Source organism: Chlorocebus sabaeus, chromosome 19, assembly GCF_047675955.1.
Source record: "Chlorocebus sabaeus isolate Y175 chromosome 19, mChlSab1.0.hap1, whole genome shotgun sequence".
NCBI classification, from domain to species: Eukaryota; Metazoa; Chordata; class Mammalia; order Primates; family Cercopithecidae; genus Chlorocebus; species Chlorocebus sabaeus.
The window spans coordinates 10907229-10924433 of NC_132922.1; the positions used below are offsets into that span (position 1 = coordinate 10907229).

Sequence of the window (17205 nt, forward strand, 5' to 3'; positions counted from 1 at the left end):
CTTCAGCATTCTGGGAGGTTAACAGGCTGAGAAGGGTCAAGGCGGTGTCAGGAATGGTCAGTACCTGACAGAGATGGAGAAGTCCCCTGGGGAGCTCTGGCTGGCCCGGATGATGAAGAAACCAACCTCCTTGCCCATGAGTAAGTTCTCTGCCTGGTGTCGAGAGAGGCCTTCGTGAAACCATCTGTGGGGCGAGATCAAACAAGAGGATCAGGATGAGACACAGGAGTGACAGGAGGGAGACGTGAAGAAGAGGTGACCCAGAGGGAAAGAGGCTGGGGACTCTGTACAATAGGGAGCAGAGAGAGACCAAAGAGGGGCCAGGGGCTGTTTGAAATCAAACCAGTGCTCCGGGCAGCTTTCAGGAAAGGCGAGGGAGTGTTCCCCTTGACTCACCCTCTTTGTTCCTTCTCTTCAGGAGAAGTCTCTCTCCAGCCTGGGAAACAATCATGGAAATGTGTCGCTGCACCAAAATGGGGCAGTGTGGGAGTGACTCACTGCAGGAAGCAGCCGCCTGCCGGCAGCTGCGGAAGAGATAGACCGGAGCTGCGGGGACAGAGGATGCACCGGGGAGGGAAGGGAAGGCTTCAGGCACTGGGGCCAACCAGGTGCAGCCGGCTGAGCAGGGCCTGGGGTGCTCATGCCTGCACTGAGGCCTCAGTGGCCTAGAGGCTCCTCCCTGGGCATTAAAGGAGAGTTACAGCCCAGGGTGTCACGTTACCTAGGTGGGCCTGGAGCACAAGGGGGCTTTGCTCAGGGTGCCTAGCAGAGGCTGCAGTGTTTCTAGGAAGTCCAGTGTACACACTTGGAAATGAGCGAGGCTGGCAGCAGCCAGAGAGCGGCGTCTATACAACCAGATCCTGGGCCCGCCCCAAAAATCCAGGCTGGGAAATAATCTTTACTGTGGAAAAGAAGAAACAGGAGAAACCACTCTATCAGCAGAATGGTCAGGGTGGCAGCCCCTGGAGGTACAGCTGCACACAGCGTGGCATGTATGAAATAGGTCAAACACTTACACAGGGCCAGGCAAGCTGTGGCTGCAGCCTCAAGGCAGGAGGCCAGAGACCTCTCTCGACCACAGACAAGCAAAATGAATGTCTGCAATCACTCAGTGGCCAAAGGTGGGACTGTGTCACATTGCTTCAAGGTGGCTGCTCTAATTGCTGCCACCAGAAGGTTCATATGCATGTTCCTTGAAGATAAAAGCCTGTCAGGCCTTGGCTTTGGATTCCTTTGTGAGCAATTCTCTGTGCTTTCTAGAATTTGGGAACCTGAGACAAGGGTAGCAGGAAGGAGGTACTTATTGGAGACTGAGTCCCCCTCCGAGACTGAGGGGGAAGGTTGGCTGTGCTCTGAGGGGGCTGAAAGCAGCAGTTTCTGGTGATCTGGAAATTCTGCCTGAGTATTTGCCACACAATTCTACAGGGCTAAACAAGAGACTACCACACACACCACTGCCATGTGTGGGAAACGTAACGGGGATGGGAAAAGGAATGGGGTATGCACCACAGCAGCAGTATCGCAAAGGAAATATTTTAGAAGTGAAGGGGATTTAGGAAATACACATTTGTCCTCCGATTGCAATCTGATAGGGGGATTCTTTCAAGATTTGTAAAAATTACCACACATTGCATATTAGACATGAGTGGTTATGGTTTCAATATTACATATTCATTCATTCATTCAAAAGCTTTACTGAACATCTAGTACTGTGCTGGGCCCCCTCCTGCGCACTGGGGACACGGTAGTGGGCAGAACAGACACCTACCCCTGCCCTCAGGGAGCTTACGTTCTAGTCGAGGGGGACACAAACAAAAGAACAAAATAATTAAGACCTGCAGTGTGCCAGATGATGGTAAGTGCTGTAGAGAACATGAAAACAGAGAGGAGAGATGGGGCACTGCGGGTGGGAGATTAATGTAAGGTACGGTGATGAGAAAGACCTCACTGAAAAGGAAACATTCTAAACCTGTAGGGGACTGGGGTGTGGGAGGAACCAACACAACAGACTGAGGAGGAGAAGCCAGGGCAGTGGGAAGACAAATGGAGGAAGGACGTTCTGGAGCCAAAATGAAGAAGGTGTTCCAGTGGGAGGGGGATCCCCAGGGCAGGTCAGGCTGAGATGACCCCTGGGAGCTGCAGCCCACGGTGTGCCTGGCGGGAAGGGTCGGGAGATGAGGAGTTGGAAGCAGCAAATACACACGCTCCTTTTGAAGAGATGGAGTGGCAACTGCAAGGGGATTTGATATTAAGAGTTTTCTTGTTTTATTTGTTTATTTAATTTTTTTTTCTTTGAAACAGAGTCTCTCTCTGCTGCCCAGACTGGAGTGCAGTGATGTAATCACAGCCCACCACAGCCTTGAACTCCCAGGCTCAAGCGATCCTTCTGCCTCAGCCTCCCAAGCAGCTGGGACTACAGGTGCATGCCACCATGCCCAGCTAATTTAAAACATTTTTTTGTAGAGATGGGTCTCACTATGTTGCCCAGGCTGGTCTCAAACTCCTAGCCTCAAGTGATCCTCCTCCCTCAGACTCTCAAAGGACTGAGACTACAGGAATCAGCCACCACAAAGCCCACCTGGCCTCTGGGTTTGGTTTTGTTTGTTTGTTTGTGTTTTGGTAAGTTGGGAGAAATTGCAGCATGTGTGTTTGCTGACAGGAATGATCAAGCAGAGAGGGAAAGGAGGTTGATGTGGGGGAGAGAGAGGAGAATTTCTGCTAGAAGCAGCGACAGTTCCTTCCAGCCAGCTGCAGGAAAGGCCGACTGTTTGAGCACACTTGCAGGAGGCAGGTGGATGTGGTAGGGGTGGGGTGGGGGTGAGGAATCTGGGAGCTTCACTTCTGGTGGCTTTCATTGTTCCAGAGAACCTGGAATCAAGGTCACAGGCTGAGAGTGATGCAGGGAGGGGCTGGAGGTTTGAGGAGCAGGTGGGGTATGCAGAGGTCACCGAGCAGATTCCTGGGCAGCATCAAGGGCCCTGTCAAGGTCAGTGGTCATTCTCTTGGTTTGGTGGGCAGTTCAGGTTCACCATGAGTGTTGCTCCTGCACCTCGCTGGAGTCACCAATACTACTGTGGTTTTCTAACAAACTTTTGCTCTTTGAGCTAGACCCTGGTTCTGAGGCAAGATTAGATTTCTATCTAACCCTTGTGGTCAATTCTTGAGACAAACGAAGCCCAATCTCAATTTTGCATTTCCTCTTTAGGAAGAGAACTTCTCCTTCCCCCACTGACTTCTCTCACTGGGGTGAGCACGCTTTACTGAAGGCAGGGAGTGTCTGTCTGTCCACCCACGCAGTGAAGGCTGAGAGCCTGGTGAGGATGGTTAGGATTGGGAGGTCACAGAGAAGTGCTTAGGAGAGCAGCTCTCAAAGTGGGGTGGCCAATAGTGCCCCCTTTGGAATTCTAGGGAACCCTGTGACTGAAATCACTATAGGTAATTTGAGTTTACAAACTCATTTTATAAAAACTTAAAATAGGCCAGGCGCAGTGGCTCATACCTGTAATCCCAGCACTTTGGGAGGCCAACGCAGGTGGATCACCTGAGTTCAAGAGTTTGAGATCAGCTCGTCCATCATGGTGAAACCCTGTTCCTACTAAAAATACAAAAGTCAGCCAAGTGTGGTGGCATGCGCCTGTAATTCCAGCTACTAGGGAGGCTGAGGCAGGAGAATTGCAATGAGCTGAGATGCACTCCAGCCTGTGCAACAGAGCAAGACTCCGTCTCAAAACAAACAAACCAAACCAACCAACAAACAAACAAACCAAAAAACCTCCAAAACTTAAAATAGGCTGGGCACGGTGGCTCATGCCTGTAATCCCAGAACTTTGGGAGGCTGAGGCAGCAGATCACGTGAGGTTAGGAGTTGGGGACCAGCCTGGCCAACATGGTGAAACCCTGTCTCTACTAAAAATAGAAAACCTAGTCTGTCATGGTGGCATGTGCCTGTAATTCCAGCAACTCAGGAGGCTGAGGCGAGAGGATGGTTGAGCCCAGGAGTTTCAGGCTGCAGTGAGTGGTGATGGAATCACCACACTCCAGCCTGGGTGACAGAGTGAGACACTGACTCACAGAAAAAACTAAAAAAATAAAAAAGGAAAGAAACACTTAAAATAGCAATACACACACATGGTGTAAACATCAAAAGGGAATGAAATGAAATGCAAAGTCTCCCTCCTGCCCTGGCCTTCAGCTGCGTGCTCTGGCGTCTCTCTGGAGAGATCTCCGGAGGCAGCCATTTTTGACAATGTCCTGGGTTCCCATGGATAATTGCAGTGATTGCTGGGAAAGTCAGAGGAGTGTGTGGGGGTAGGCCCATCTCAGCCGGCTGTGAATACTTACTCGGGAAACTGGATGTCTATGAAATTCTTGGGCACATATCCTTCCTGGCTCCCAAGCTCCGCCTTAAACCACTCCTCTTGGTTACTCAAAATCTACATGGAAGAAAAGGAAAGACAAAGACATTGGAGGGAGGACACCAAAAAACAGGAGAAAGGGGCTGCAGGGCAAAGAAGGACCTTCTGGACTTAGAGGGAAAATATGTTAATAAGTTGAAAGAACTGAACAGTTGTTCTAGGATTTACCCCAGGCCTGTAGAGGAGCCATGGGTTTACCTTCTCCTCATCCCAAGTTGTTTCCGTCCACTTGTGGACGTCCACTTATGTCACCCCACTGTGGCTTGGCCTCCCAGAATCAGCTCTCAGGGACTTCCCTGAATCCCTTCTTCTATTTTGGAAATTTGTTTGTCCCAGGTAGCACCTTAAGTTCCTCATCTGAGCAGATGGTGGGAAGGCAAGAGTGGCTACTCCATAGTTGTTTTTTTTTTTTCTCTCTTCCAGGTAACCAGGAAACTTTTCTGTTTGTTTGTTTTTTGTTTTTTGTTTTTTTGAGATGGAGTCTTGCTCTGTTGCCAGGCTGGGGTGCAGTGGCGTGATCTCAGCTCACTGCAACCTCCACCTCCCGGGTCCAAGTGATCCCCCTGCCTCAGCCTCCCAAGTACCTGGGATTACAGGCATGCACCACCACACCTGGCTAATTTTTCGTATTTTTAGTAGAGACGGGTTCCACCATGTTGGCCGGGACTGTCTTGATCTTCTGACCTAGTGATCCACCTGCCTTGACCTTCCAAAGTGCTGGGATTACAGGTATGAACCACCAGGCCTGGCCCAGGAAACTTTCCAAAAATTTAATTTGTTTTTGTTTTTTAAACAGGCAGATTAAAACTTAAACATCCCAGTGGGGCCAGCTTTGGAAATAGTAACTCTTTGTGTTCACATGCTGTGGATTTCACAGATAGTTTGGCTGGAACTCAAGATACTGGGGATGCCTTTTCTCAACTTGCTTTTAGAGCCAGATCCCAAGCAAAACCAAAAGTTCTGAATCGTTACTCTGTGGCCTCACTTTGACTGTGACCCCACATGTTATTGTCTACCTTGGTTAGTCATATTACTCACCAGACTTGACTGTATGTGGCTTCTGGTTTCTCAAAAAATGAGATGCACCATTAAAAGACAAATATTTGGCACTGCCACTGAGAATGTTTTGAAAGTCTGAGGCCAGGCGTGGTGACCCATGCCTGTAATCCCAGCACTTTGAGAGGCCAAGGCACATAGATCACTTGAGGCCAGGAGTTCAAGACCAGCCTGTCCGTCATGGTGGAACGCCGCCTCTACTAAAAATACAAAAAGTAGCCGGGCCTGGTGGCACATGCCTGTAATCCCAGCTACTCGGGAGGCTGACGCAGGAGAATCGCTTGAACCCAGGAGGCGAGGTTGCAGTGAACCGTGATCTTGCCACTGCAATCCAGCCTGGGCAACAGAGTAAGACTCTCTCTTAAAAAATAAATCTTTTTTTAAGTCTATGATATAGACTAGAACAATAATTCTAAATAAGGATAGCAGAGCAAAAGATGGAAAGAACCCTGATAATGCACTGAACCACTGAATTATATGATATCCAGGAGCCTTCCTACTTCTGGACTTTGAGAAATTACAAGTCTTTGTTATTGTTTAAGCCATTTTTAGTTTATGTTTCTTGCTCCTGAAAATAACTAATAGAAGTACGATGATAAAGAAGAAAGCAGAAATAGATAGAAAAGGCATTCATATGTGAAGCAGAGACCACTCGCCTCAGCAATGAAAGGCGTTACTGAGGCCAAGTCAGATGGCAATGGAACTTCCTCCTTCGGCTCTGAGGAGGTGTGGTGCATTCTGGGAATGAAATGCCTCCAGGTGGCTGGAATGTAGACTGTGAATATCTTGAAATGTAGGGGCAGCCCTTAAAGGATTTTGAGCAGGGAAATAACAGTGAGAATTAGAGTTCAGAAAGAGCTCTGGCTGGGCGTGATGGCTCATGCCTGTAATCCCAGCACTTTAGGAGGCCCAAGCAGGACGATTGCTTGAGCCCAAGAGTCTGAGACCAGCCTGGGCAACAAAGCGAGACCTTGTCTCTATGAATATAAAAATAAAACCTAGCAAGGTGTGGTGGAAGTGCATCTGTAGTCCTAGCTACTCAGGAGGCTGAAGCGGGAGGAGCGTGTGAGCCCAGGAGTTAAAGGCTATAGTGAGCTCTGATTGCACCATTGTACTACAGCCTGGACAACAGAGACAGACTCTGTCTCTAATTCAGAGAGAGAAAGAGAGAAAGAGAGACAGAGAGAGAGACAGAGAGACAGAGAGAGAGTTCTGTATCAGAGATGAGAATGTGAAGATAGATTGGAAGGCTAAAGTTGGGAAAGAAACTGTAGGAAGATGAGCGCAGCCCTCCAGGCAAGAGATGATAGGGCCTGGGCTAAGAAGAGGCGAGGATATATTTTAGAGAAATTCAGGAAGCAAACAGGCAGGATTTCTTGACCAATCTTGGAAGCTAAGAGAGAAGAGGATTCTGGGATGCCACTGGATTTCTGGCTTGGGAGACTGAGTAGGTGGTGATGGCTTTATAGAAATAGAAGATACATGAAAGGAGGCAGGGCTGAGAAAGGGCTCATGGGCTTCAGATTGCATGCGGGTGATTGTGAATTGAATTCTTCAACTGAGAAGAAAAGCTCAGGAAGCAGCTGGATATGTCAGTCTGGATCCAGGAGAGAGGGTGAGGGTGGGGCTTGGGGTTTCAGAGTTATCAGAAAGTGGGTGGAGTTGAAGTCACAGGGCCCGTGGGCTTCTCTCTCCCAGAAAAGAAGATGGGAAGATAATGGAAAGAACTAAGTGCTTGAGCGGAGATGATGGCCTATTTCTAACATCACTCCAAGGTGGAAGGAAGGGGACACTGTTGTGGGTTGGGAATCAGAAGACCTGGTTTCTAGCTTGGCTCCATCACTAGATATGTGATCTTGGCCAAGTCAATTAGCCATGTGAAAACTGGGGATAATAATAGCCATCTAGCACCTCACAGAGCTGCTGTGAGGATCAAATAAGCCCTGGTACCTGGAAGTCCTTCAGAAAGTGTAGACTCTTTTCAAAAAAATACAATTCCATCAAATGTGGTATTCTTACGAGGGAGGCCTCCAGCTCTGAATAGGACATGGAAGGGTTTATGTGTTCTTTAAAGGAGTATGTGTGTATGTTTTGAATTTAGTCATTTATTCTGAAGAAATAAAAGTGTGTCCCATATTTGAGTTTGAGATTGCTGAGAACAGAAAACTCTGTAGTTTCTAACATCAAATGTGACTGTTGGTGTCACCAAGGACATGTGGGTATGTGTGTGCTAAGGGGGCAAGGGAGGAAGCAGAAAATCTAGGTCAAAAGAACTAGGAAACCCAGCAGCAGTGCCTCGTAGCCACGTAAAGAACCAAGAGCACTGCACTCCATCCATCGCTCCTGAATTCATGGCGTTGGAATTCCTTTCTCCTGTCACACGGGAATGCAGTGTTTGGCCAGGGTAACAAATGTCACACAGAAAGGGGTAACAGAGGCCATTTGGAAACTGGCTTATCACCCTAAGAACCACACTTTGAGGCCAGGTGCCGTGGCTCATGCTTGTAATCCCAGCACTTTGGGAGGCTGAGGTGGGTGGATCACCTGAGGTCAGGAGTTTGAGACCAGCCTGGCCAACATGGCAAAATCTGATCTCTACCAAAAAGACAAAAATTAGCCAGGGATGGTGGTGCATGCCTATAATCTCAGCTACTTGGGAGGCTGAGCCACGAGAATTGCTTGAACCCGGGAGGTGGAGGTTGCAGTGAGCCGAGATCGCACTACTGCACTCCAGCCTGGGCAACAGAGCAAGACTGTCTCAAAAACTAAAAAAAACCCACACTTTGTACTTCGTTTTCTGACCTGAAAGCAGCTCTGTAATTTTAATTATCATGCCTCAGACCTCCTCTAGAAACTGAAAGATTATCCCACAATGCCAGCCATTTCTCTCCGCCACCTGGTGCTTGGTCTGCCTGACATTGTGTTTCTAGAGAGGTGAATTCACAGGCTTTTTACCATGTATAGAAGGTGAGGTTTAAAAAAAAAATTCTCATTTTCTGCAAAGAAAGGTATTTGAGGGGAGGGGAGATGGTTTCCTCCTGCCGTTGTGGGCCCAGGGCCCCGCACTTCCTGTTCTTCTCATCTCTCCATCTGTTCGGTCCCCCTATCTCGTGTACCCATCGTGTAAACCTGAGCGAGGCGTTCAGCCTGAACACTTGAAGTTTTACTCTTTACTGTTTAATTCTTATAATGTTCCCTAAGAGATGATTTTCTGGGTTACATGGCCTGAGCATAAGTTAGACGTGGGAAGAGAAGGGCCAAATTACAGCAGGAAGAATTCTTAAATTGGATGAAATTGTAGCTTTTAGAAGCATAGCAGAAATCTGAAGTATTGAAGAGACAAATTACGTAGAATTAACTCTTAGTGCTTTTAGGTTGCTATTTTAGCAGGAAGAAATGAGGTCACATTAGATGCATTACAGAAGGAGACAGAAATGGACTGGGTCAAGAGACATTTTTCAAAGCTGCTGGCAAATTTAATGGCAAATTCAAATGTGAGCCTGGTGCTGCATGTAGCTGCAGGTATGGTGACATGCACCTTTGTGGCATGAATAGGAAAAAAAATCTGATTCCTGAGTTTTCAAATGTTTCTGTTATAGAAGAAGCAAGATCAAGTCATATAGTGGTGTTTTCCTGTCCACCATCTTGTTTACCATGCCATGTAGATCAGCATCTAGTGAGCACCTGCTGATTGCACTTAGGTGCATGAAATACGGAGATAAATAAGCTGGGGCCTCTGCCCCAGGAAACTCATGGTCTGTTGAGGGTGAGTGGCTGCTCAGACTTTTTTTGTACCTTTCTAATGAAAACCTCTGTTTAGTCTTTAGCACAAAAGGCCAAATGAGTCAGAGAATCCCACAAGCGAGTTGCTGGAGTAGTCAGGAACTGGCTTTGAAAGTACTTGTGAGGATCCTGTGTGTGTTACCCATTGAGGGGGCAGACACTGCAATTACATGTGGGGAGCCCCAGGCATGGAAACCAACCACCATCCTGCAGACATTCCGTGGGGCTCAGTCAACAAGCCCTCTCCATTTTGCTCTTTACCTGCAATGGACAGAATTTGAAAAGAGGGAGGGGGTTGGCTTTCCGACGGAATTCTAAATGAACAGGAAGAAATCCAATTTAGCAATTCAAGAAATATGTACTAGGTATCTATGTTGGGCCATGACTTGTGTTAGATGCTGTGAAGACACAAAGATGAACCTGGCATTGTGTGCACACGTGCATGATGACATTGCTCTCAGGGAATGGAGAGGAATTGAAGTCATTCATTCACCAAGTATCAGGGAGTTCCAGGCACAGCTATTCTAGACATTGAGGCAGACACGGCCCCTGCCCTTGCACAGCTTTGGCTAGTGGAGTAGACAACACATAAATGAGCAATTAGGATCCCACCGGGCAAAGGCAGCAATGAGAGGCAGAAATAGAGGGTGCATGAGACCACAGGGTCATGGCCTGCCTATAAATAGCTGCCATGTGAGGCAAAATCATAAGTGCCTGGAAATGAGTGAAGTTTGTGTGAAATGTTGGGGAGGAGCTGAAGAGGGAGTGATTTGTTTCCCTGCAATGGTAGCGAGTAGGGAGGACCAGTGAGGTTTCCATGGTAGAGGAGGTCAAATATGTGTGTGTGTGGGAGAGGGGCACTCGGAGTATATAGGGGAGAGGCTGAGAAAGGGTGGTGTATACATTGCAGTGCAACCTGCGGGCGTTACGTCCACAAGGATGTCTGTGTGTGCACACATGTGTACATGTGCATAATGACATTGGACAGTGGTTTGGGGCCAGATGTTTTCAATCTCAATCAATTGGTAATTGGAAACCCCTGAATGCTTTTGAGCAAGGAAATGATATGATTCGATTTGTCTGGAAAGATCCCTCTGGGACTAGTATGTAGAATGATTGAAGGAGGAAAAAGATAAGAGGTAATGAGGTCAGTCAAGGAGCTGCCGCAATGATCTGGGCAGTCAGAGGCAGCGGGGATGGATGATCCCGATAATGCAGGCCACCATTTATTGGGCGTCTGCGTTGGGCCAGGGTCATCACCTCGAATCCTCTCCACAACGTGGCAAGACAGATACCACCTCCACTTGCTGAGGAAGACACTAAAGCTCAAAGAGGGCAGACGACTAGGCCCCAGGCTCCACGGCTAGTAAGCTGGGATTCAAACTTAGATCCATTTGACTCAAAGTCTATGCTCCTTTTTACTGCCTCACACTCCCTTCTGGTGAAGAAGAGACGTGCTTGAGAGATATGAGGAAAAAATTACATTCAGAGCAGAGTTTAGTGCTTAGGAGTCAGACAGAGTTCTATCCAGGTCCTGGATTGGTTTCATTCTAGCTGCGTGACCGTGGACATGTGATTTCATCCCTAGCCTCAGTTTCTCATCTGTGAAATGGAGGGGAAATGAATGCCTACCTCATACGTTTGCTCAGATGATGAAATCATGTCTGCAAACCACTTAGCTAGATCCTGGCCCTGAACAGGAGGTCAGGAGATGTTGGTTACTGGTCACCAGGATTTGGTAAGGGAGGCACTGATGATAACTGGGGCTCCTGGCTTGTGACTGACCTAGGACAATACTTAGAACATGGAAAGAAGAGTGGCTTCGGTGGAAGTGGGGGTGAGATGGGCATGGGGGTTGGAGTGATTCTGGGCATCCGAAGTTAGGGCCTGGAGTTCATATGGGGACATCCAGCAGACAATTGGAAGTCTGGGTCTGGAGTTCAAGAACAAGGTCAGAGCTAGAACATGAACCATAGACTTGAGGGTCTTTAGCACAGAGGTGATGGTTGCAGCCGGAGAAGAGGAAGAGGTGGCTCAGAGTGAGAAGAAGAATCAGAAAGCCAAAGGCAGCACCTTCAGGGAAGTATATATTTCAGGATCAAGAGAGGAAAAAGAATGCTTGGAAATGAGACCTGTAGGAGTGTTCAGGAAGGGAGGAGAAGAACCCAGAGGTGCTGCCAAATCCAGGGAGAAAGGGGCTTCCAGGAGAGGGCCAGTTAGCAGTATCAGCCCCACAGCCATTTCCACAGGGCTGTTATACTACACATTCAGGAGATCACTGGTGAACTTCAAGAGAATGTTGGGGGGAGGGTAAAAGGGAGATTCCAGAGGGTTGTGGAATGAGTGGGAAGTGAGGAAGTGAGGCACACCCAGTGTAGAAAATTCTTCCCAGTATTAGCAACAAAGGAGAGGAAAGAAATCAGGAGCTGGATTGGGAAGCAGAGTTGAGCAAAGTTTTTTTTTTTTCTTTCCTTTTCTTTTGCTGGGGAATAGAGAAAACTTAAGATACCAGCTTCTCTTTGCAATGGAAGACAAGGGTGGAAGTTGGTGCAAGGATGGTCTCCAGTGGATGACAGTCACATGGTCACAGTGCCCCATAGAGAAAGCAGGAACTTCTCACTGCACGGCAAGTCCCTCCAGGACCTTGGTAAGATCCCAAAGCAGTGACAGACAGGTTTTCCTGGGTCAGGAGGCCCAACTCATATTTTAAGTTCGTGAAAGCCTACGCTTTGCCACCATGGTACTAGATCTTGAAAGTTGAGGGCAGTTAGAAGGCTACCTAATGGGCATGTTCATATTCCAAAAGAAGCCATTCTGTGGTGTTTTGTGCTCCTCAGACGCTTTCAAAGTCACTCTCTCACATGCTGACAAGGTTCTTTGTATAACAAACTAGTTCTCGGCGGCGAGACACTAATGGCCTCAGTGTTGCTGGGCATCCGAGAAGACTCATCGGGACTGCTGCGGACCAGGAATCAGGCTATCTGAGGGTGATCTGAGGTCAGGCAGCGGGGGTCTGGCTCCACATACTCCCAAAAGCCCTTTTGAATGGCTTACACTCTTTTGCAAAACAAAAAAAAACAAAAAACAAAACAAACAAAAAACCCAAGGGCTAAGATGCAGAGTCTGAAAGTATGGTGCATGAATGAGGGAGAAGCCCAAGGCCACTTCAGCCCAGCAAGTGGCCTCTACAACTCAAGTGCAGGCTGAGGACAAGCTTTAAAAAGCCCCTGCGTGGCCAGGTGTGCATGGCCTTTGTTGAGCCATGTCCTCTGTGGCTGCCTTTCCCAAGCTGTCTCTACCCACAACCTCTCCTCCTGAGTTCCAGCTCTGCTGAGCCTGGCGCTGCTCTCTAAATTCAGCAAGGGCTTGCATATCTCTGAGCTTTAGCTAAAAGCCCAAGTCACCTTCAGTGCATTCCTGACGTTCACATTGCACGCACTCCCACAACCCTCATCTTTCCAGGTGGAATCACTTGTTCCCTCACCTGTGCTCCCTAAGAACTTAGCCAAGAACATGTGTAACAGCCCTTCGGGTGGATGTGCCCCCTCTCCAGGCTACGAACCTCCCAGGACAAGGATGGTGGCTTATGTCGACTCTGTATTTCCATCACCTGGCCTGGTTGGTGTCTGCTATAAGGGTGCACAAAGGGAATCAAGGTGAACTTCTCTTTTTAAAAGGAACCACATGCAGTTCTTAAGAGACAAAGGCAGGGACTGTCAGATTACTGAGTAACTGAAACTCCCTATTGCTCCCCTGGGGCCCCATGTCACCTACCTTCAAAACATCTCCAGTGTGAAAGCTCAGTTCATCCTCACCTGAGGCAGTGAAATCAAACTTGGCGACAGCTTCCATGCTGTAACGTGAAGCTGGAAGAGAAATAATGTGGTCATTGTGCCTCTCTGCCAGGGGGAGGGCAGCAGAGCCCATGGTGCTTCCTGGTAATCAGCAGTTCCTAGGAGAGTGGGCAGATGGATGTCTCCAGGCCGGAGAGCAAGGCTCAGGCACACAACAAGGGTTTGTGTTTGCAGGAAGAGCCGGAATCTATAGGATCTGGGTCCTGGGATCATTCTTGGAATCCCTAGATGCCAGGAGCAGGAAATGAAGGCCAGCCGCAGCCTTTCCCTTCTCCTTTCATCATCCTGGCCTGACACCACTTTTGGGGGCATCTCTGTTTGCAGCTGATAAGGAGGGAAGGCTTGCTATCATCTGTAACTTGAGGCCCGAGGGGCTGGAAAGACTATTCTGTAAACACTGTCCCAAGGCTGTCCCTTGGCAGCTATATTTAAACAGGCAGTGTTAATTAGACAGATGCCATTTCCTCTTTTACATCTGAATCATTTAAGAGAATTAGACAGCATTGGCCAGTGGGGAACTCAGCTTCCTTCTGCATGGTTTGAGAGTAGAAAGCATTTTTTGGTTTTTGAGTTGGGATACTCAATTGGTCAGATTACTTATTTTATGATTATATTATAAACCAAGTACATTTTGGAAATTTTGATGTTAACATTTTTGAATTGAGTTAAAATTGTGGCCCCCTTCTCGTAATGCGTGAGACCTGTGTAAAGATAAATGAATCAGCCTAGGTAATACATTTAGTATGAACTAGAGTTGTGCTTTAGGAGGCAGTGGGGATGTAATGGCAAGAGAGCTGGCCTCAGTCCCAGTTTTGTTGGTAGATAGCTGTACACTCTTGGGCAAGTAATTAAACCCTTGGAGTCTCCGTTTCCTCATCTATAAATTGGTGATCATAATATTCAATTAATAAAGTTGTAAGGTTAAATCAAATTATAGATGCAGGCCAGGTGTTGTGGCTCATGCCTGTAATCCCAGCACTTTGGGAGGTTGAGGCGGGCAGATCACCTGAGGTCAGGAGTTCAAGACCATCCTGGCCAACATGGTGAAATCCTGTCTCTACTAAAAATACAAAAGTTAGCTAGGTGCAGTGGCATGTGCCTGTAGTCCCAGCTACTCGGGAGGCTGAGGCAAGATAATCGCTTGAACCCAGGAGGCAGAGGTTGCAGTGAGCCAAGATTGTGCCACTGTACTACAGCCTGGGTGACGACTCTGTCTCAAAAAAAAAAAATCTATATCTACATATATATATATATATAGATAGATAGATAGATGCAAAGTATTATACAAGATAAAGCTAAATAGTATTTACGTTTTAAAATAATTTTATGGAATGCATTTTCCCCCAGCAAAGGTATCCTAACCAAAATCAGCACAAGTTTTCTTCCGTCACTCCCATCTCCTATGAACTTTTCTCATTGAAATTCGAGACCTAATCTCCATGACTATCAAATCCTGTGATTCTCTGCTAAGACAGCTTAATGTCAGGACAATCTTGAAAGCTGTTATTTTCTTTTTTTTTTTTTTTTTTTTTTTTTTTTTTTTTTTGAGGCGGAGTTTCGCTCTGTCGCCCAGGCTGGAGTGCAGTGGCCGGATCTCAGCTCACTGCAAGCTCCGCCTCCCGGGTTCACGCCATTCTCCTGCCTCAGCCTCCCGAGTAGCTGGGACTACAGGCGCCCGCCACCTCGCCCCCCTAGATTTTTGTATTTTTTAGTAGAGACGGGGTTTCACCGGGTTAGCCAGGATGGTCTTGATCTCCTGACCTCGTGATCCGCCCGTCTCGGCCTCCCAAAGTGCTGGGATTACAGGCTTGAGCCACCGCGCCCGGCCGAAAGCTGTTATTTTCTTGTTGATCAAAATTTCCCTAAGTTTCAAACCCTTTGGGGTAGAAAATAAATATCCTCTAACCTAATAGACTTTCAGTGACTGGGACCACAGTTGTCCTCTCAGTGGGAATTCCTACCCAAGTCAGCAAGATTTGGGTAAATAAGGAAGGTGGCTGCCAGTGAGAGGGTGAAACGCCAGGAGATCACAGGATTAAAGCGACTGCAATAGGGTGATAGAAAGGGGCTCATTTCTCTGATTCTCCACAACTGCTCGGTCTTTTGAAGGTAATTTACAGAGATGACTATTACCCATTCAAAGGTAGATGTTAAGCAAAAAATAGACCAGGAGCCAAAGTAAAATGTCATAGTTAACTCTCTGAGCTTTATCACCAGTCAAAACATACTTCCAAACACCACCACCGCAAATATACTTTTTGTACACTTTCTTCAAGATCCATCTATCGAAGGCAAAGTAAAATGGTTGTGACCTAGGACGACCCACTCAACAGGAAGGAGTATTCTGCCCTCCTAAGTTAATGCTAAATGCCTTTGCTGATTTGATTCACCCCATCACTTTAACATGCAAGGCTTCTTCTAATTAAGGCCTTGCCTCTAGTTTTCAGAGAGACATCGCTTCTGTGGGTCATCCTCATGGAATCAACAGTAGACAGTGGTCGCCTCGTGGGATCAAGTGTCAGGTGAATGGTCCTGAAGACCAAGATCCCATTTCTATGCAAATTCACCTTAATAAGCAGGATGGAGACAAGGGAAGGGCAAATGCTAAACGTATTAGAAAGTTACATAAATTAGAAATGAAAAAAATATCCAAGGCAAGCTCTAGATATGACCTTGATTTGGGGAAGATCTTTCCAACATTACATGTAACTCAGCTCAGGCTTGGGCGCTGGGTCCAGGCTGGCTGTAAATCACTTCAGTGAGAAGTGAGAAGGCCGAGGCAGAAGTAAAATTGCTTCTGAATAGCAGCGCTTTCCTCTGCCTTCCCCCAGGAGGTAGGCGGTATGGCAAAGCCAACGATGCAGCCATGTCACAGAGCTCCCCAGCTTATGATATTAATCCTGGCTCAAAAAACCCAATTAAACAGGCCCACTCTTTATAAAATTGCTTTGAAAAAATTTGTTTGCTCCTATTTCCATTTGTGAGATGAAATCTGCCCGGCTGCTGTTTGTTCAGGGTGGAGTGGGGTATGCTCTCCTTTTGTTTAAACCACAGGGCTTCAAACACTCCTCCCTTGAAGCACCCCTAGTAGTAGAGAATAGTAAATATGTCACTCTCAGGGGTCGGTTTTCTGTTTGGTCATAAAAATGCACAGAAATGCATATCCCATTCCTCTATATCCATTAGCATTAATTTTGAAAAGTTTAAAAATTACCATCAGGGAAAAAGAAAACTGAACGAATATAGTTTATTCAGTACTTATCCATTTGTTTTATGATCAGTACCTGCCACCACTACAGACTGCATTGGAGAAACAACAACAAAAATATGGAGCTATAAACTGGGTAGCAATAATTCAGAGACAGTTGTAGGGGGTGGAGTGCAATAGCCTGAATTCAAGAATGCAATGAAGCCTTCTTGCTGCTGTTTTCAATTCCAGCGCTTCTGACTTCTGAAAAGAGAGACCCCTCGGCCAGGCACAGTGGCTCATGCCTGTAATCCCAGCACTTTGGGAGGCCGAGGCGGGTGGATCATGAGGTCGAGAGATGGAGACCATCCTGGCCAACATGGTGAAACCCCGTCTCTACAAAAATTAGCTGGGCATGGTGGTGCGTGCCTGTAGTCCCAGCTACTTGGGAGGCTGAGGCAGGAGAATTGCTGGAACCTGGGAGGCAGAAGTTGCAGTGAGCCGAGATTGTGCCACTGCACTCCAGCCTGGCAACAGAGTGAGACTCCATCTTAAAAAAAAAAAAAGAGAGACTCCTCGTTAGAGAACCTCACAGATGGATTAAATGTGATTTCCCTGCCAGTGATGGGCTTTAGAAATGGCTGAAATCTACCTGCCTATACAGTGTGAGAAGCTGAGCCTGCAGGGGCAGCCAAACCATCTCCAGCAGCAGCCGCCAGCCCGATTGACGATGATGCCATTTGTAGGGCCTCAGTGCTAGCTCTGCTTCTCACCAGCCCTCTGCACCTCTCTCGCTTACCCCTTTAAGAGCTGTCATGCAATAGCCATTAGCAGCATGCAGTGTGGATCTGCTTCACCAGAGGGTAATGCCACACAGGACTGCCCTGAACATGATTTTTTCTGCCCTTGC

The 17205-nt window shown here is 47.4% G+C and overlaps 1 protein-coding gene across 4 annotated transcripts in view; it reads right to left on the bottom strand.

The window, feature by feature from the left end:
- GRAP2 (GRB2 related adaptor protein 2) overlaps positions 1 to 17205 on the bottom strand; it is a 70343-nt gene that overhangs the window by 10858 nt on the left and 42280 nt on the right. Inside the window, exons 1-4 of one of the 4 annotated variants that reach the window (XM_038007413.2) lie at positions 13070 to 13160; positions 4342 to 4433; positions 397 to 546; positions 65 to 184 (exon numbers count right to left, since the gene is read on the bottom strand). In XM_038007413.2, the coding sequence (XP_037863341.2) occupies positions 65 to 138 (74 nt within the window). In that variant the 5' untranslated portion in view covers positions 139 to 184; positions 397 to 546; positions 4342 to 4433; positions 13070 to 13160. Of the gene's footprint in view, positions 1 to 64; positions 185 to 396; positions 547 to 4341; positions 4434 to 13028; positions 14144 to 17205 lie in introns of those variants that run through there. The other 3 variants (XM_007975859.3, XM_007975857.3, XM_007975855.3) reach the window with 3 other exon arrangements.